Source organism: Triturus cristatus, chromosome 4_1 (assembly GCF_964204655.1).
Source record: "Triturus cristatus chromosome 4_1, aTriCri1.1, whole genome shotgun sequence".
In the NCBI taxonomy this organism is placed as follows: Eukaryota; Metazoa; Chordata; class Amphibia; order Caudata; family Salamandridae; genus Triturus; species Triturus cristatus.
This window is the reverse complement of record NC_140585.1, coordinates 1,062,946,572-1,062,968,271: the sequence shown is the minus strand read 5'-3', so window position 1 is coordinate 1,062,968,271 and position 21,700 is coordinate 1,062,946,572. Positions and strand designations below refer to the sequence as shown.

The following is a 21,700-nucleotide window of genomic DNA, read 5'->3' as shown; positions in this document are numbered from 1 at the left end:
CCTTCTCAAATTCCTAACAACACTAAAACCCTCAAACCACTTCAGGGACCCCCTACCAACGATAGCCTTTAGTGAGATCAAGTTTTCCTTACTCTCTCTCTTGACTAAAACATTCAACGCCCAACTATTCCAAGGATCCATCCCTGATTGCCTTAAAGCTGGGCTGGTGACCCCCATTTAAAAAAAAAAATGTCTAACCTATCAGACCTAAACAACTTCCACCTTATCTCTAGATACAATCACTAGCAAAGCTCCTTGTGAAATGTATACATATAAAAGTGTGCAAATTTTGGCGCCCCAGTCTAACAAACACACCATATATGATTATTGCCAATCATATCCTTGGTATTACTGAGTTTTTCCTTCCATCTCCTTTAACATTCCATCATGGCCGCCCCATTCTGATTAGCCTTTAGTACAATACATTCCGGCCGGCGAGGAAGCACATGATAAGTCACATGATCCATCCTCGACTGCCTCTTAAGCCGGTAGCGAACGTGTGTGCCGGTTAGACTCGTCCTGATTTGTTTTTATATGTGTGCAGTACCCTTCAGCACACGAGGTGCACAATTCGTTTGGCGCCGTTTTGGACCACCCGTTTTGAAGATTACCCCTCTGCTCTACTGTGGTGAGTCTGCCCGACTTATATCGTGTTAGCGCATGATATTGCCCCTTTGGGGCTTGTTTGGCTCTGCTTTGACCATTTATATAGAGCTCTAATTTTTGGAACTGTGGTATGCTTTAACTACTTGTTGCCACGGCATCATTTTTTATAGCCTTTCACGCGTTGTCATAGCCATATTCCGACATTATCGTTGTCATATTTCCATGTATCTCTGCATTTAAGAGCCATCATATTTTGGCATTTCTTTCTTCCATTGAGCCTTTGTAATTCTTAACAACTGTTCAGGTACTGTACCCTTAGCCTTACATTTGGAGGAACATTATTCGATTACTTCAGGCACCATAACGAGGTCACAATTCATAGCTTATTGCTAGGATTATATTTATTTTTCTACATGCATGAAGGCAACTACTACTTGGTTTTTGAGCTCGAAGAATAAAAAGAGGAAAAATATAACCAGCCATTGGTCTCTAAGCTGGAGGAACATAAAAGAAGAAAAACAATCATCATATCTGAGGCATTATCCTCCAAGTGGTTTGATACCATTTCATGGTAATTACGCCTCTGCATGTCTGAATATCGTCCTGGCGGGATTTTAAGCTATCACAAACCTGATGTTGTGTTCACTTCACATTTAGACAATATTGTGTCGTTCCTTTTGAGTGTAAGACGCCTGCTTTTCTACATTGGTTCAGCTGGGCTCCTTTCAGAATGTTTGGTAATTATTAAACAAACACTAGATTAGCACCTTCTGGAATGCCACAGGAGGAGTTTGCACACTGGGCACATTTATTTACATAGCAGCATGCATACAGATTATTACTATTATTACTATGGTCACCTTACCACTTGCATGAGTAGGTGATGTCAACACTCTGGTGTCATTTGGCTTTTCTTCATCTTCCTCTTTTCTTTAACCTTTTTTCTGTTCATCATCTTGACTGTTTTTAAATACGGAGCATTTTTAAAATTGTACTTTAGGACATTGTGAAACTCAATTACAAGTAGGAAAAACGGTATATACTATGTGTATGTTTATGTTTTCAGATAGTACCTGTATCTGGGGGAGCTTTTCCTGAATATGGCATTCCTATGCCTAAACGCACGTAGAAACCACCCGGAAACTGCAGTCGCTTCACGACACAGATACATTTTTTTATAACAAAAGCCTAAAGACAAGGCCCATCTTTAAAAAATGTCAATAAGAAACATGTGTTGTTATTAAGATCAAATGTATCAGATCATGTACAAAATATTTTAATAGACGAGGTCCCAAGTATTGAATACACCTGTACATGTATATTTTCTGACTGTTGAGTATGTATGATGAGATGGGTGTGGCTTGTATGTGGGTTGCTTATATTATAATACTGAAAAGAGAATATACTATTATAAATAAATAATTATTTTTGTACTTTTCCATTAACTTGTCTCTCCTGGTATTCACTTGTTGTTTTTGATTGAAGTTGCCCTAGGAATCTACATCACATATACAAGTGTGCAACCACATTGACCAATTCAATCTCTTAGATCAATCCGGCTTCCGTCATGGTCACAGCCCTGAATCGGCGCTCACACACATATTGGATGGTGCATTAAGAATGTTTAATCAGAACGAATTCTGCCTTCTTATTCTCCTGGACCTCTCATCAGCCTTCGATACTGTCAACCATGACAGCCTCCTAGATCTACTCTAAAGTAGGTTGAGTCTATTGGGGACCATTCTTAACTGGTTTGCCTCCTTTCTCGACAACAGAAATCAAAGAATCAAGGTCAATATGTTTCTCTCCAACCCCATACAGGTCACTTTAGGGGTCCCTCAGGAGGTCTTTGCTCTCACCCAGTCTCTTTAACTCATTCATAAAACCTCTAACCGAATTGTTGAATTTATCCAACATCCACTATTACATGTACGCAGATGACACCCAACTGTACTTAAAAATGTCTTCCCCTGGAGATATCAGGTCTCTATACTAAACACTACAAAAAACTCAAAGCTGTCTGACCGGTAACCACCTCAAACTAAACGCACTAAAAACTGAATTCCTCCTAATTGCAGCCCCCAATAATTCACCAGACATCGCAGATTGGTTGAAACAACTAGTGCCACTGAAATGCATACCACACATCATAAAGTCAACAAGATCTCTGGGAATAATGCATGACAAGAACCTGAACATGCAGGAGCACATCAGCTCTGCCACCAAAGGTGCAAATTCCTACATGAACATCCTAATAAAAGTAAAACCCTTCCTATCTCCGGATGACTTCAAGTCAGCTTTTCAAGCCCTGGTGATTCTCAGGTTGGACTATGGTGGTGCAACCCTAAGCGGCCTTCCCATAGCTAAGCTGGCACCAATTAGGACCTCTCATCACTCTGATGCTAGGCTCATCACATGATCGAAAAGACACAATCACATCACTCCTGATCTGAAATCTCTAAACTGGCTTCCATACGAGGTAAGGATTAATGTAAACATTGCCTGCATGACCCTTAAAGCCTCCCAATTATAGATAACTTGCCCAAAAACTAGAGCTATCCAGGGGCACTAGAGTTTCAAATAGATCCAGTTCCCTACTGTGTAAACCACCATTGTATAGAAAAAGAAAACTCCTAACGGAGCCTTCTCGGGTATTGCCCCGAGAATCTGAAACGCACTAGGCCCTGCAATTACAATAAACGCTCTCTACTGTGTCATTCACGAAAGAAGTCAAAAGAATACTGATGAACAAATTTCTACAGGAGAGCTCATGAACTATTCTCCTAGACACGTCCTATTCCTTAGTCTGCATGCATGCTTATTTCTATCAGACTATTTGTTTAGTTTATAGGATGTGGTTTACCTGGGACCCAAGGTACTCTCTTTTGGAGATTCACGGATGTACCACCTCTGACAATGTTGTTATTTCTATACGTAAAGCGTTTTAAAAATATTTTATTGTAAACCGCTTTGATACACCCAAGGGTCTTGTTTGCGCCGTATAAAACTTTATATTTAAATAAAAAGATTTTGCCTAGCTAGTCCTGTTTCACCTTTGCCCAATTGCATGCCCTCTAACAACATGTCAGAGTGCTGCTTATGAAAAATGTGTGTATGTAACAAATCGCTGCAACCTCACAGAAGGATGCAGAGAATGACAATCCAACCATATTTGTTTTGCTTATGTTAAATTAATTGACATTTACTACATAACATACTCCATAGCTCTAACCCAGCTTTTGAGTACAGCATAATACTTCACAGATATAATTTATATTTAATCCAGAATAAACAAATTCCATTGCAAGGTCCTGTACTTACTGTGCGTGGGAAGGGGGAGAGGGTGGGGGGGGGGTTCTCCTGAAACTGTATTTTTTTAACTTTACAAACACATTTGTACAATGTTATATCATACATATACACAATCTGCAGCACACAACAAAAACTGTTCTCAATCACAGAATTTTTGTCCCAATGTTAAAACCAAGACTGTAATCCATACTTGCAGGTTCTATGGTCAAACATTTATTCAAGAAACATTACAAAAGCCTCAATGCACATTAATACTTTGACCTTGCATATGCAGGAGTATACTGACACCATCTAGATCCAAAACGGATTTACTATTAATGGCAAAAAATTAAACATATTAACGGGGAGGACTGGAGCCTCTCACCGCTACGTAAGCATGATTTAAAATCGGATTGTGAAATGAACCATTGCCACACACACACAAACCAAGAGCTAAGCTTCAACTTGCCAATTAAACTAAGAGGGAATGTTGCACAAAGATGCACATAGGACAGGTATTGACACACATGCACGTCATGGTACTGCCTCACAGCACACCCATCATGGTACTGCCTCATAGCACACCCACACTTCAAAACACATTGTAACATGTTCTGGTGAAAGGGGTGCTGTGCAGGCGAACAAAGCACATTGAAAAAAAGATTCCAAATATACAATAACTCGTAACAGAAGCAAATATAGGATCCAACTAGCACTGTAGTAAGCAATCATAACTGGGCTTGCCACATGTCCACTAAGTAAAGAGTGAGTTATCTTCATTTCTAATTTCAACATAGAAATAACTGGGCAAATGCTTTGCCATATAGCTAGGAATTGTAGACCAGGATAAATATGAGAAAAAAATGCTGTTTCACTAGAATTAAAATCTATGAAGTTCATATGCCGAATCTAGACAGGCAGCTTCTCATACTGGGCTGACCGCCATTCATTAGTCAGATCCCTCAATGTGTCACCGTCTTTGTCTTTCTTCTTTCCACAGAGAGGCTCTCTATCCGATCCTGTGCCATTTTCAGATGGTTACACCTTTACTTATTGCTCTAGACCCTCTCAATCTCTCCCCCCAGGTAGTGCTATTCAGGCATCCAGATAAAGGGACGTCATAATGCATCGGCTTCGCTCGCAACTCCGTATGACGTCACCGGAGCCATAAGAGAGCCAAGTCGGCGTGATGACGTCAGTTCCATCCTATTTTTCCGTGCCCCCGAGGCGCACAGGTGGACCAACGACAAATTCAAAGTATACACAGTATACAACAAACAATCAAATATACATAGTACAAAAACATAAGGAAAGCTTAATAAAACAAGCATTTCCTACCAATGTACAAAGCATAACAACAGCTCAAACAAGACATCTTTTAAGGTATACAAAGGTGGACAACGGGGAGGCGGGTGGGCCAGTGAGGAATCCACAGGCAGATACTGTATCCACCAGAAAAAGCGTTACCGAAGGTAAGTAACTTGTTCTTCTGATGCATACATCTGCCAGTGGATTCCTCACCTTGTGAATAGATTCCCACAGCACTCCCACTCCCGGAGGAGGGTGTCCACCTTCCTATACCAGAAAGTCTTGCAAGACAGAGCACGCGAAGTCCAAGCAATAATGCTTTGCGAAAGTATGGAGGGAGGCCCAAGTCGCGGCTTTACAAATATCTGCCACAGGAACACCCCTGGCCAAAGCAGATGTAGATGATTTAGCTCTAGTTGAATGAGCTCTAATACCCTCAGGAGGAGCCTTACCAGCCAGGGCATAGTAGATCTTGATGGCAAGGATGATCCATCTCGATAAAGTGCGCTTGTGCACCGCTCTTCCTTTAGAATGACCAACATAACCCACGAAGAGCTGATCGTCCAGACGAAAGTCCTTCGTTCTGTCCAAGTAAAAGCTCACAGCTCTCTTTGGGTCCAAGCGATAAAGTCTTTCCTCCTCTTTGGAGGGATGAGGAGGTGGATAAAAAACAGGGAGAGTAATAGACTGCCCCAAATGAAACGGAGTAACCACTTTAGGCAGGAAAGCAGCCCTGGTCCTAAGTACCATCCTTTCAGCATGTAATGTTAGAAAAGGGGGTTTAGAACTAAGAGCTTGAAGCTCACTCACCCTCCTTGCCGAGGTTATGGCTGCAAAAAAGACCGTCTTAAAGGACAAAAGCCTCAGAGGACAGCTATGAAGAGGCTCAAACGGGGACCCCATCAGAAAAGTTAAGACAAGATTAAGGTCCCACTGTGGCATTACAAAAGGAGTAAGTGGAAACTTGTTTGTAAGGCCCTTGATAAATCTTAGTACAATCGGAGATTTAAACAATGACGGTTGATCAGGAAGACATAGAAAAGCCGATAAGGCCGAAAGATAGCCCTTGACCTTGGCCACAGCACAGCCCTGCTGAGCCAAGGAAAGAGCAAACTGAAGCACATCAGAAAGATGGGCTTTTAAAGGGTCAATGGATCTCTCTCCACACCATTTAACAAACTTAGACCACCTGTATCAGTAAACGGACTTGGTGGAGTGTCGCCTGGCCGATAAAATAACATCCACCACATCTGGCGGGAGAGAGAAGGAATTCAGGTAGCCCCGTTCAATCTCCAGGCATGAAGGTGTAAGCTCTGGAGGTGGGGGGTGTAGAACATGCCCCTCCGACTGCAAGAGGAGGTCTGCCCTCAGAGGGAGACAGAGCGGAGGGCACGAGGAAGGGTGGAGAAGATCTGTATACCACACCCTTCTTGGCCAATCCGGGGCGCCCAAAATAACTTGGGCCCGGTCTTGGCGCATCTTCCTCAGAACCCGAGGAATCAAGGGTATGGGAGGAAACGCGTAAAGGAGTTGTGAGCCCCAACTCAACTGAAACGCGTCCCCCAACGCCCCCTGCATCGGATACTGGAGACTGCAAAATGACAGGCAGTGCGCGTTCTCGCGGGAGGCGGACAGGTCCACCCGAGGGGTTCCCCACGTTCGAAAGACGTAACGATCCACCTCCGGATGGAGCCTCCACTCGTGGTCGACGGAGAACTGCCGACTGAGACTGTCCGCACGCATGTTCAGCACCCCGGCCAGATGATTTGCCATCAGACAAATCCGATGGTCCTGAGCCCAGGACCATAGACGCAGAGCCTCTCTGCAGAGACAATGCGACCCCACTCCTCCCTGCTTGTTGACATACCACATCACGGTAGTGCTGTCCGTCAGGACTTGAACCGACTGACCGCGAAGGGAAGGAAGGCCTTGAGCGCCAAACGAATCGCCCGCAATTCCAGAAGGTTGATGTGAAGCAACCTTTCCTCTGGAGACCAAAGTCCTTTGATCTCCAGATCCCCCAGATGTGCACCGGACCCTAAAGTGGATGCATCCGTTATCACTGTGGCCACCGATGGAGGTGGATGGAAGGGCTTTCCTTGGGACAGATTGCCCTCCACGCTCCACCAAGATAGATCCAATGCAGCTTCTCTGGAGATCCTGATCGACTCCCTCAGATCTCCGTTGTGCTGATACCACTGCCTGCGGAGGCACCACTGTAGCGCCCTCATGTGACAGCGTGCATGGTTGATCAACAGAATGCAGGAGGCGAACAGACCGAGCAGGCGAAGGACCTTCAGAGCTGGAACAACCGCTCCATTGTGGAATAAAGGGACCATCTCCTGAATGTCGAGAACTCTTTGAGGTGGAGGAAATGCCCGACACACAGTAGTGTCCAGTACTGCCCCTATGAACAGGTTGCGTTGAGAGGGCACCAGGTGAGATTTGGGCACATTGATCGAAAAACCCAAGTCGTATAACAGTTGAGATGTTACCTGCAGATGATGTTGCACCATCTCTGGGGACTCTGCCTTTAGAAGCCAGTCGTTCAGGTAGGGGAAAACCGGAATCCCCAACCTCCTGAGATGGGCTGCCACCACTGCCATCACCTTCGTGAAGACTCGAGGTGTGGTAGTAAGACCAAACGGGAGGACCGCAAACTGGTAATGTTGCGACCCAACTGTAAAACGGAGATACTTCCTGTGCAACTTCAGGACTGGGACATGGAAGTACGCGTCCTGCAAGTCGAGCGACACCCTCCAGTCCCCTTGCTGCAACGCTTGAAGAACCTGCGCAAGGGTCAGCATCTTGAATTTCTCCTGCTTCAGGTAAAAGTTCAAGACTCTGAGGTCCAGTATCGGACGCAATCTGCCGTCTTTCTTGGGAATCAGGAAATACCGGGAGTAGCATCCCTGACCCCTTTCCTGCTCTGGAAGCACCTCTATCGCACCCTTTTGAAGCAAAGCTAGCACCTCCTTCTGCAGAAGAAGTAGATGGTCCTCTGAGCAGTAACCCTGGCAAGGAGGGTAAGCGGGAGGAAACTCCCGAAAGGGAAGGACGTACCCAGTCTCCACGAGGTTTAAAACCCAAAGGTCGGTTGTAACAGATCTCCAACCTCGCAGAAAGTGGGACACCTGACCCCCCACAGGTCTTACATGTTCCAGGATGGGGGATCTAGGGCTGCTTCCCTGAAGCTTCATTGGGAGCAGAGGGGGTAGAAGATGAAGAGGGGTTGCGGCCAGAACCTCTCCGACCTCTTTGTCTCCCTCTATAGGACCTATAGAGGGGATTCTGCTGCTGCTGTTGCTGCTGCTGAGGCTGCCGGAAGGAGCGAAATGAAGACCTCCCAAAACCTCTGAACTTCTTAAGCCCAAATCCTTTAGCAGGAGCCTGCAGACCTAAAGATTTCGCCGTCACCCTGCTCTCTTTCAACCTCTGCAAGGCGGAACCAGCCTTTTCACCAAAAAGTCTCTGTCCGTCAAATGGCAAATCCACCAATGTGGCCTGAACGTTCGTAGAGAAGCCAGACGAACGAAGCCACGCTTGCCTCCTAGTGGCTATAGATGACCCCATTACTCTTGCCACCGAATCAGCCGTATCAAGCCCCAACTGAATCACCTGCCTTGCAGCAGCCGGAGTGTCCGTGACCACTTCCATAAAGGACGCCTTATCACCTTCTGGCAACTTAGGGGCTAAAGATTTCATTGAGTCCATAAGAACATGAACATAGCGCCCTAGCAAGCAGGTGGCATTAGTGGACTTAAGCGCCATGCTCCCAGAAGAAAAGGTCTTTTTAGCCGCCTGATCCGCCTTCTTAGACTCCCTATCCGCAGGAGTCTGAGGAAAAGCCCCTGAAGCATGCTTAGAGCATGACGCCTGTACCACCAGACTTTCTGGAGAAGGGTGTGAAGATAGAAAAACTGGATCCCCAGGTGCCACCCTATATCTTCTCGCCACCTGCCTGGAGACTGCCGGCAAAGAGAGTGGCTTACGCCAGACGTCCATAACTGGCTCCAAAATAGCCTCATTAAAAGGCAGCAAAGGCTCACTGGTCGAGTTAGGCGAATGTAACACCTCCGCCCGAAGGTTAGGTTTATACTCCGCAGAGGGCAACTGCAAGTCCAGCAACTCTGCGGCCTTCTTTATCACAAGATGGTAAGGAGCCAGTTCCTGCGGTGGAGAGTACCTAGAGGAAGAATGCTCCCACTCTGAAGTTGTATCCAGGCCACTAGCCTCTTGAATCCTTTCAAATTCGTCAGAAGATGTATCCACCTCACCTTCTTCCACCTCCACTCTATAACGCTCCTCTTCCAAGACCCTCTGGGCCTCTCTCCTTGAACGGATCCGAGGAGCCGGCGTCGGCGGCGCCCTACGCGGAGTCGGTGGTACCGAACGTGGAGCCGGAGGTGTCGGGGTCGGCGGCGCTGGACGCGGCGCCGAGGGAGTCGGCAACGACGTCGAGGAAGACTCCGAAGAAGGTCGATCCAATCGAAGCCGAGATGGATCCCCAGATGGCACCGGAAACTGCCACGAAGGCGCCATCGGCAGAAAAGGCATAAACGGGGCCTGATCATAATGCTGCAGCACTCCCAGAGTATATGCCATAGGACCCAAGGGACCAGTAGGTGCGCCGGATGGGAAGGCAGCCCGTTGGAAAATCCCATACATTGCATTCAAAAAATGCGTTGAATCCATGAAAGGCACCACAAACAATTTTCATGGGGGTCTGTCATTGACATGTGGCCCCCACATTCCCTACAGGGTTTAAAACCCGACTTCCTAGTCGAAGACATGACAATTTTCTCCAACAGTAACACCCTACACGACTACAAAGTAGCAGGAGAGTGCTGGAAAAACCGTTGCGCGCCGACGGCGCAGAAAAAAGGGAATGGACGTCATCACGCCGACGTGGCTCTCTTATGGCTCCGGTGACGTCATACGGAGTTGCGAGCGGAGCCGATGCATTATGACTTCGTCCACGTCGGCATAGAGAGCTCAGGAAAAAAAGTTCAGTGGAATGCTGGCGCAGGGGATATTCACAAGGTGAGGAATCCACTGGCAGATGTATCCATCAGAAAGTCTTAGCACAGCAAGCTTACTGTTAATGTAATTTTAGGGGAAGTGGAGTGAGGAGGACACTCACTCGCACATTTTGCTATTATAAAAAAATGGTCCCATTTTAGCTATCTCCTCTGGAATTTCCAGGGTGTAAACAAACCCTGACAAAATCCCCACCATGGAGGGGGAGAGGTATGAATGTATGGCCGTCTTCTCATTTGTGTCGAAAATATTATTATGGTAAAAACAAGGACTGTCCCAAAATAAAAATACTACGCATTCTACGGGGGGGGGGGGGGGAGAGAATAGCCAAGTGCTCAAACCCAATGATTTTAAGATACAAGCCAAAATGTTTATACACATGCTACATAAATTCTGCCTCCAATATGCTTAAAAACGAGTGCTCACACACATTCTGTCACAAAAATGGCATGAACCTCAAAAATCGCCCTGTCATAGTACACAAAGATTTGACATGATAGAACACACGATTTATTGTTGTTTATGTTACAGTGTGTTTTGTGCAAAATCCAGCATAATAAACTGAACCTTGCCTAGTCATTTTGGCACAAAAATAATTTTGGGTGATGATCCCTACTGGAGATTATTGCATGCTGCTGCCATTTGGTAGAGAGACACTTCATGTACCAGATACTCAATATTTCTAATGTGGCCGACTATTTTTGTACCAGTAGATTTAGGGGATTATTATCTGCGGAGTCAAATGTGTTTTATTTATCTTATTTACTTAACCTAAATAGGTAATTGTTGATATAATGCTTTACTACCCATTGTCGAGGCCACAAAGCACTTTCCAAGTGGTTTAGTAGGTAGTCACCCAAACTTTCAGTGCAAGGAGGAGAAAAAGGTAATGACTGCACTGTCACTTACTACAGTTGACTTTGTAGTGTTTCCCACGAGGCCTAGAGAGAGTAAGATAGAGACCATTGGAGAAGCAAATGTAATAATGGATGGTCTGTGTTATTAAATAGCACCATAGGCTCTAGAATGCTAGTGGTAATCAATAGCATCCACTACAAATACTGCCCTATAACCAATAGCCGCTCCAGGACGCAGAGAAAATGCCTCACTATCTTCTCCAAAATCTTGTGTGTAGACTTAGCGGTTGTTCAATGTGTTCCTAGGAATGTTACCATTTAACCCGGTTTTATGATAAGCGGTAAACCCACCGCGGCTCTTTTTGCAATAGGAGATTCTCATCTGTCGTGATGGTGGTTGCGATTTGTCCTATCAAGACCCATCTGAGGTCATTGGGTGTATGTCCATTCTGGATGTAGTGTTCCGTCATCCTTGTGGTGTTCCTTTTGCAGCGTATGTCGCTTCGGTGTTCTCCGATCCTGGTCTTAATCTTTCAGCTGGTCATACCAATGTAGCATAGGCCACAGGGGCACTCAATCAGGTAAACATGTGTGGAGTTGCAGTTAGTATGCTTTCTGAGGCGCCATGTTTTGCCTTCTTCCAGCTCCAGAGACTTCGTAGTTAGGGTAAGGTGGCAGACGCAGAAGTTCCCACAGGGGAAATGGCCTACTATGTTGAGAAGGCCCCATGCGTTGAGGACAGTGCTGTCCCTTGGGGTGTGTGGTTGTTTGTGGCGTGTTGAGACCGATTGGTCCTTCAGACTGCCTGCTCTTTTGTAAGGGAAAAGGGGTTGTTCGCATTTCAACTTTCCTGTGTAAAGGATCCGCGAGTTCTTTCGAATGATTTTGATTATTCTGTTAGAGACCGTATTGTATGTGGTAACACACATGAGGGGCATGGTGTTGTCCACTCTTTGGGTATCGTCTAGTAGGGCCTCCCTGTTCTGGTTCTGTGCGCTCTTCTTGGTAGAGCGTATGATTTTGTTCGGGTATCCTCTTTGGTTGAGTTTTGCAGCCAGGTCAATTGACTGTTTTTGGAAGTCTTCAATCTTGCTGCAATTCCTCCTAATCCGGAGGAATTGGCCGAAAGGTAGATTCTCTCTAAGCGGACGCATGTGGAAGCTGTCGAACTTGAGTAATGGTTGGTTTCTAGAAGATGGTGGTCTGTAGAGATCCCTCCTTAGCTTCTATTGTTAGGTCCAGGAATGCCAATTTTGTGTCGTTTGCGGTGGTGGTGAATCTCAGATATGGATCACGGCTATTCAACCATGTCATGAAGGTTGCTAGGGAATCCTCCTTCATGAGGATATCGGCAATGTAACGACACCAACATTTTATGTTGGCAGTGAAGGGATGTAAATGACAATGCTTCTCATGTGTTAATTAGCAAAACAGATAAATAAAAGGTGTTGATATTTACAATGCCAATAGCTTAAACTCTCGCAAATGCTACCCCTGCTCAAAGAATTTACATGATGTAAAAACCATTGCTTACGGAACTCAAAAGCTGTTTTTTTTTTTAATGCTTTAACCGCAGATAAGCCCACCAGCAACTACAATGGGATGGTTGACAAATAACGTAAAAAAGACGATGCACAGATAGGACGGGAGGCAGAAATTACAATGATGTGTTCTAATAGGAGCAATATATTGTTCTATTGCTCAAAAGTGACAAACCATAAATGAGGTGTGCCGCATTACTAGGAACACGGCTATTCTATTGGAACCCAGTATGAATGTTTCTTTATGCTGCGTTTTAATTCTTTAATTAATAATAGGAATGTCTTTCCTCTCTTTTATGCAATTTAGCTCACATAAATTATATAAACTGGATTTTACACTGTTCCACTACTGGAAGACAATGGAAATTTCATTATTATGCTTGATGCTAAGCAAGACGAAAATTATGACATCTGTACGTTTAATCGTTTCGACCGTCTTAAAACTGACAAGAAGCGTTGGCAAAGCCAACAAGTTTCATGGCTGAGTCCTATTGGCTTTGTCACTACTTGTTTTCTAAATGGGGGTCATTTTACTCCTCAGCAGAGGCACAAAGCCATGGGAAGTGCCCACAAAGAGCTGTGGCAGCAGTTTTGGTAGCTGAGTAGGAATAAATGCATGCAAAAACGCCCATATTCAAGTAAGTGATTGGAGATTACCTTGGATATTCTGGAAAGTAACAATTCAACCAATGGGTTACCAGTCAAGAAAAAGTCAAATTACACACGCCGTGGCACTTTCCAGCTATTGCCCCATCTCAGTTGTCTTGTTCCCTTACATGGTTATTGAAAGCATACCTAAAGCCTAGACAGCCCAGCCAGGTCTTCCACCCATCGCATGATACGGAATCTGTGCTTGTAGTTGTCCTTCACCTCTATGTGACCTTATAGTGGGAGGGATAAGAAGTGCTACTTTTTTCCTTCTTTACCTTTCTTGGTTGTTTTGACACTCTCTCACCCTACTCTGCTGATGCAACTTTCTACAGTTGGGATATAGGTAATGCCTAATACCGGCTTACGTATTTGCTTCTGACAGCTTTCAGGTAATTTCCACCATCTCAACTCTTTTCACTCTACCTTTAAATATCTAACTCAGGCAGTGCCACAGACCAAATCTTTGAATCATAGACTTTCACACATATCAACATGTAGGTGGCTCATTTTGCTGTCGTGATCCATTATTGTTGGTTTCTGTTTGAATGTTTTGATGATGACATTAAACTATGGTTGGATGATGGTGTCATATACACCTAAAATCGATATCAAGAGAGTGTTTATATTAGTTGTAAACTGTACGACTGTAAACTTTAGCATGCAGATAAAGCAGAGGTAGTTGCCCTCATAGGCTACACTTCAATCTGATATGATACTTGGTGGCAGTCACAATTGCCCCAGCCCTTAAACCACTTTTGATGGGTCAAATCCTTGATTTCATTTTGGATTAAAAAAAAATTCCACGACCCGCAGATTGACAAATTGTTCACTACAAGTTTCTACTGCTTAAAGGGTTTATAAAAATTCTGGTTTCTTCTCCCATTGATGTGCTGTAAATCTGTTATTCAGGGGATAGTATTCTAGTGACTTGACTGGCAATTCTTTATATTTGAAACTACCCAAATACTTGGCTCCAGCGAAATCAAAAATGAAGCTGCTTTCTCATTTTGTGAGTGCAGAGATTTAAATGTCACCTAGCAGGGATGTTGGTGTCAAACAATTATCTTTACCCGCCTCTTATGCACGGTTTTTGATTTTAAAAAACCCGGATAGCTTCCTCTGACATGCTTCTATTCCTTGTCTATGACGATCTTCCATTAAAAAGGCATGATGCCCTGCTTGCCAGCTCCTTTCATATGTTACTCTACAAGTCCAGCATAACCTCCTCTTCGGTATTTATAATTAACCAAATCTCTCTGGTTTTCGTAAACCTTTAAAATTCCGCTGTTTATCAAAATCTTTGCAATAAGTTGTTTAGTTATTTACTTCTAGGCTAGTTCCAGGATATTCCAAATGGTTGCTGTTCACCAAAAGAAATCCTATTCCTATTTTCATCCATTAATTATTTCTCAAATCTCATGTTTCTGGTCCTAACCGACACCAGCTAAACATGTGGAGCCTGGGGGTATCACTTGCAGGTGTTTACCCCTGATGCTCCTCGAGTCTGTTAAGTTCTGAAGGGTTTCCAGGCTTCTAAAATTCACTTTCTGCTGTGGATGTGTTGTAATTCTCTTGCACTTCAGCGGCTCCCAGTGGCTTTCTAGTGAATGAGATAGGTATTACCAGTAGTGCAGGCACCTCGATTCTCCTAGGACAAAGATGCAAGAAAGTCTTCCATAAAAAAGTACTACAGAGTATCCCAAAGAAATTGGGTTTAGGATCAATGCCCTAGTTTCCTTTTATGACAAACATCTGGCTAGATCTTGGCAAGTAACAGAGAACAAACTAAGCACATGAGAGGAGCAGGGGCACAAAAGGGCACAAAGTATAAGTTTAGAGTATGGATATTATGCATACTAGAAAGAAAACACCCAGGAATTGCATTCTGCTTAGTGACCATAAGGAGGCAGAGGAAAGCAAAAATAACCAAAATCTCTGAGGGAAGAACATGCACTTGGAAGATATTGTATTGTATAACCAGGGCCAGTGAAATTGCATGGCAGTGGAGGACCAAATTACGCATTAGCATTGACTAAATTATTCAGCAGTGCATTCTTTGGTTGTATTATTTCACATCTTTGTCATTTTACAACATATTAGCACTGGCTTGGCAAAGTTTTCACCTCATTAAACACATGAGTACAACAATCAGCAACAGAAAGGGTGCCAATTAATCTTTGCAAAGGGGTTGTCACTGTGCTGCACCACCTGACACTTGTTTGAAAAAGAACTGTTCATAGTTCGAACTAGAATCTAATTTTTTGGGCAATTAGTAAATCTGTAATTATGCAGAAATGTTTTGGCTGCAGGCTCACAATTCCTGTGGACCGTTCTATAACTGATACAGGCACAGATGGGAACACGTCTCCCCCCTTATGAGGAAGTTACATTGGCTCCCCATAACACAAAACTCTGCTTTTAAAGTGGGCTGCTTGATTTTTAAGTCCCTACATGGCCCAAGTCCTAAATGTATCTCCAGTCTCATTCAAAGGCACAAATCTACTTGCAACCTGCGCTCATCACATATGAATCTGCTAACTACACCCGCTTATAAACTGAAGCAACAAGGTGGCTGTAGATTTGCAGTGTTGGCACCTGGATTTTGGAATTCTCTTCCATCAAACATCAGAGCATATACGGACCTCTTGAAATTCAGAACACTTCTTAAGACCTGGGTATTTGCCCAAGCCTACGATTAATCAAGTGCATGACAGATTAACAAAGCCTATCCTAGACCAAGCGCCAAGAAAACAATTGGTTAACGCGCGCTCTATAATTAATTTTTAACATAACACAGGAGGCTGGAAAGACTCCTAGCTGTCCAAGTCATCAGTTTTTGCACAACTAGTGATGTTCCTCAAATGGGTTAGAAGAAGCTTTGTTTGGAAGGAAAGCTAGGTTTTCACAGTATTTGGTAACTGAGGTGACTACTCCACTGTATCTGGGTGATGTCAAGTCTGTTCACACATGTATGCACGCTTCTTTCCTACTAGGCCTAAAAAGTGATATTTGTGCCCCCTGATAATTTAAAATTAGTCCAAAGATCTTGTCACTCTGCCTTTTTAATACTAAAGAAGATAAATAGTCCACTTATCAGAATTTTCTGAAAGCTGCAATATGTTCGGAAAATGTTGCAATATCTGCCAACAGTTTACACTACATTGTAGAATAAATCTGACGTGCATTCTTAATATGATAATTTAATGTACTAATATTTTAATGTCTTGTGCAACTGATTTTGTAAGGTTTTGGTGTTAACTGTGTCTTACTATGCGAAGGTCGCCTTGTTCAAAATGATGATCCTCCCCAGATTTCTTTACGTCCTCCAGAACGCCCCCTTCCGCTTTCCTAGGGCCTGGTTTCGAGAGCTGGACAGTCTCGCCATCAAATTCCTCTGGGGTGGGGGTAGGGCACGCTTGGCCCTGACCCTATGTCAGATCCCCTCCTATGACGGGGATGACGCACCTCTATCTCTATTTCTTGGCTGCGCGTCTCCTAGTTATCCACGACTGGTTCAATGGGGTTTTGTCCGACCCGGCTTACCAACTCGAGCTGAGTGAACTAGGCCTACCCAAAATCCAATCACTGATGTACGGGGGGTCCAGTCCATCTCAGCTACCGGACGCAACGCGTTCCATGCTGTTGGCCTGGCGGGCCTCATTATGTCACACTCGCTGGACGCGCAAGCTAACCCAATGTACGCCCCTATGGCAGGGCACTTGGCTCCAAGAGGTTAGTGGGCTGCAAGGGTTTAAATAATGGGACTTTATTGGAATCTCACAACTTGGGGACGTCTGAGCTAGCGGCCACATGCGTTCATTTCAAGACCTCCAGACCCGTTACTCCCTCCACCCATCCCAGTTCTACAAATACTTAAAGCTGCATCATGCCCTCCATGCGCAATTCACAGACAATACTAGGCTCCCTGAATATAGCCCTCCCGAGGCACAGACTATGGTGGGTGACTTGGGCAAAGGGGGCATCTCCTGCATTTACCCAACTTTGGTTAACAACACCCCCACTACACTGGACAAGATAAGAGACCAATGGCAAGAGTGGCTTTCCATATGGTCTGGTCATGCCCCCGCTTGGCGCGATTCTGGGGTGATATCGAGGAGGAGCTCACAGAAGTCCTGGGTTGGGTGGTTCCCCATGTCCCACGTCATTCCCTCCTGGGGATCACAGATGGGCTGGATGGGTCCAGAAACGAAAAGCTATTTGTTAACACAGCCATGATTGTAGCTAAACGTGACATAGCAGCGGCATGGAAATGTCTGGATCCAACTGGCCCCGGGAAGTGGCGGAGGGGGGTAGACTGGTGCGCGAGCCAAGAAAAAAACCCTGTATGCGGCACAAGGATGCCCCAAGAAGTACTGTAGGGTGTGGGGAAAATGGCTGGGTACCATGGAATGATTAAAATACTCTGCTCAGTTACTATGTCTGTGTATACCTTCAGAGGTCCGGACTCATGAGATGTTATGCTCCTGTAAATGCTAATGATTCATCATTTTCCGTTTCTAATGCGGATTTGCTGTTTGCTTTTCAAAACAATAAAATTGATTATCAAAAAAAACTGTCTTACGATGCATTTGATGCACTTTATAAGGAATATGTTCTTTTGTGTTTTTATGATTCTGTTGATGAGTGAAGGCCTTTATGGGAAGTGTTGGGTAAAGTGTGTGGAGTTCAGAGACGTGCACAAAATAGTGTGGAGAGGTGGTTGTTACACTTAAGCACAAGATGTTGCAGAAAAGTGTGAGAATAATGGAAAAGGTTGGAATTTAAGAGAAAGCCAGGATTTTGGCCCTTCTGTATAAGTCTGTTGTTAAAGAAAAACTTCTAGTACTGCCTGCCCTTAAAAAGACATTTAAAGGTGACCCCTGTTCAGAATGCACAAATCAGTTTTACAGTGAAATTAAGTCAATTGAATCAGTATCCACTTGACAGACAACAATGGCAAATGCATGCACCATTGTGCTAAAATAAACGGTTTTAACATCAACATTAAAAAAATTGTTAACACAATCAGACACTTCAGGATACTCAAAAACATAAAAAAGTATTAGACAAAGTTATAAGAAATGCCACAAACCTCGCTACACAGGATACCATTCAAACTATTGCAAAACAATAACACCATTCCACTTAGTTTGCACATTTTTCTTTCACTCAACTACATTTTTTAGTGAGACGAAACCAAAATCACATAACTTTTTAGGCAATTTAAAGACAATATATTCTTCAAACAAAAAGAATATAATCTAGACTGCATACCCCGTGTAGCAACTAATTGCTATTTAAGGGCAAATTTTGTGACAATGAGTAAAAATCAAAGGGTGGTCACCAAAATAGCCCTGTAGTGTTTAAAAATGTAGCAACCTCACTATGGTGACAAATTGTATTTGATAGTGAAGTGAAGAATGTAGTTTTCTTCTGATTTTGGTTAGCTCTGCTTACCTTTCTGGTGGAATTAAAGGAACAGATGTAGTCGGTAAAACGAGACAAGGCTCTACCACAGCCTTTGTAGCCTTCTTTGTTTTTTTTCTCACCTTTGTTGGAGGTTGCTCAGTTTTGTCTGCCCCCCCTTCCCCACAAACACCATTTTTAATTACCACTTCATAAATATTGAGCGGCCTTCTAATAAAACCGGTTGGAGTATGTGCATCACAGTAAGATGTCTTTTTCACAGAAAGAATAGGGCCATTTTCAGTAAACTCCTTGACGGGCTCCATTTTCATGTAGAGACCCACTTTTTGAGCACACGTAGCGTGGAATGCAGTGTAACAGTTTGCCTTATGGCACTGGATAGAGGCACCAACATTTTTTTGCTTACAGAGGTAGCACGTTAATTTCCACCTTGCCGGTGGAATAAGTGTGACACCGTCAATTGGTTCAATGAAAACTGTATTTGGGAATCCAACTTCAGGAATCCACAATGCACATACAACATGCCCCCAGCGGTCATCATCCGTCTTTTTAAAGGCACCTCCCTTATTTGGGCACATCACACATTCGACAGGTTGGGAGCCTGACTGCAAACAGGGTCTACAAAGCCACTGCCCCTCGGGTATGTAGGGAACTCCATAACACTCCTGATGCACCGCAAGATTACACATATCACAAAATAGGATAACGTTGCTGTTTTGACATTCTCCATCCGTGCATATACAGCATACTGCATCCTCATCAATTAGTAATTGATTTTCTCCTTGATTCTGGTTCTCGCAGTATGACTCTTTCTCAAATCTGTCCATGAGGAATTCAAACATATTCTGAGACACAACAGCCAAATGATCTGCCCTCCGTTTTTCATTTATGATTTCCAACCAGGCATAGTCTTCTTCATCCATATCGTACTCCACTTCAAGGTCAAGCTCAGCTGGAGATTTTTCCTGAAATTTGTAGTATGCAGGAGGCCTCCTAGGGGCAATGGGCGCATTACACTCAATAATACGCACTTTAGGTTCTGGAAGCGCACCCGTCGTAGAAGACCCATGTATACTTGGAAGAGCATCATTTTTCTGTTTTCCTTTGCAATTTTTAAACCGTTTAACTTTTGCGCAAACCGAGAGAGGCCCCTCAGTGTTTTCTTTATTGCTGTTACATTCACTTATCTCTTGTGCAGTCAAATCATCTTCAGATACAATGTCTAAAGGATCGTAAATGTTGATCCGGTGCACACGGCCTTCGATCTCAATTTCAACCATTCTCTGAGCCTGAGCATAAGTCAATGTTTCTCGAGCCGGCGAACGCCTAATACTGCAGGCGGATGCAGCGTGTTTTACTGCAGTAAACCGATGGCACCGTCCTTTCCGCCTCATTTTTAAAAATCTAGTGGAGAAAAAATAAGCACCAGTCAAAATATGCTCTAACAGGGACCTGTATTATGTTTTCATATAAACATACGCAAACCAAGTCTTGATTAGAAGCTTGACAGTGAATAACATTTCAAGAAAACATTGTTTTGAATCACGGTATTCAAACAAAAGTGCAGCAACTACTATTTTAAAGACAATAACCTCAGAGGGATATGTTCACCCCAGTCGTTAATCTTACATCAGGAAACAGGTTTTTAAATAACAGAATATACTATACCCCAACTTGTAATACTGCCAGAAAACGGGTCATCTTACTCATTAACATGTACTTTCTGATGACTCTTCAGCAATTATTTCACCCTTTTGCCAAGGAGCATGGTTCCACAACAAGGAATGGATGACAAATGTGGACATTTGCTTGATCCCATTTAGTTAAGTAGGAAACCTAATTAGCCCATGAGCTGATCAATATATATGACCTCACTAACATCTAACTTTGTGCATCAAACACCACGATGTAAAAGTACGCAAATGGTGTTAAAATTTATCTTCAGCTCAAGGGTCAAAAGAGTTTATTAGTATACCCTAGTTTCTATTGTAGACTATGACGTCATGGATACAATAGCATGGTTTCACAACGATAGTGTGTGCGTCTGTTGTTCCGGAGGGGAATGTTTCCGATCTGTTTGCAATATTAAAGAATGCGGGTGTGCATTCCGTGTGAACCCACTCTTCTCAAGTACCCAATGAAAGGAACTGGAATAAAACAAGAAAAACACTGATCTAATTCAATAGCAAACTGTGCCACGTTTGCAAACCCGTGTGGCCTCTTCAGAGTATTCCTATATTTTATGCCCTGTGGTATTTTTGGGGGGGTCATTTTCGATGCCCTCCTCATTATCTATGTGAAATACTTTGAAATCTTTGGCACAATGAGTACTGTGTTTGTGAAAAAAGCATTAAGAAGTATGTTACTTCGGGAGTATGTATGTTCTTTGACCGTACTGAGAGAACAGCTGGAGGTAGCTGTGCCTCGTGCAGGATTGCTGAAAGAGAAACAGGGAACAAGAACCAAGAAAATTCATGCAATGTGCATGCCTGCATGAAGATGATGAGCCAGCTGGCTTTTATCAGGCAAGTAAAAAATTGTGGAAATGGGCAAGGACCGCCATCTAAGTCGGTAAAGGAACGTCACTAAGGTAGTGGAAGTGAGAACGATGTTCCTGTGCTGCAGGACATTATGCCATTGTAGGAAGGATAACGGAATCTGGAGACTAATAAAGGTCAAAGGCTTTTTATATCATGCAAGTGTCCTATTTCCTCAAAGATGACCAGAAAAGGTGAGCTCTAACAAACAATCACGCAAAACATTTTTGTTTGATAAACAGGGTTTTCCCATGATGGTTAACACCATGAGAAACAAGCATTGGCATAGCCAATAGGTCTCGCTTTTGAGACCTTATAAGTATTTAGTTATGCAGCACAATAACCTTGGTGCAACAACATTAATGGTTGCATTGTTAAACACTTATAAGGCCCTAAAGGCGAGGCCTATTGGCAATGCCAATGCTTTTAAAAAACAAAATTC

At 43.7% G+C, this 21,700-nt stretch overlaps 1 protein-coding gene across 4 annotated transcripts in view; it reads right to left on the bottom strand.

Moving 5' to 3' along the window:
- The window catches only part of BRD1 (bromodomain containing 1), a 510,476-nt gene that overhangs the window by 473,394 nt on the left and 15,382 nt on the right, over nucleotides 1-21,700 (bottom strand). For all 4 annotated transcript variants that reach the window (XM_085654056.1, XM_085654059.1, XM_085654058.1 and 1 more), the window contains exon 2: nucleotides 18,752-20,125. In XM_085654056.1, coding sequence (XP_085510182.1) covers nucleotides 18,752-20,115 — 1,364 coding nt within the window. In that variant the 5' untranslated portion in view covers nucleotides 20,116-20,125. The remainder of the gene's footprint in view (nucleotides 1-18,751; nucleotides 20,126-21,700) is intronic.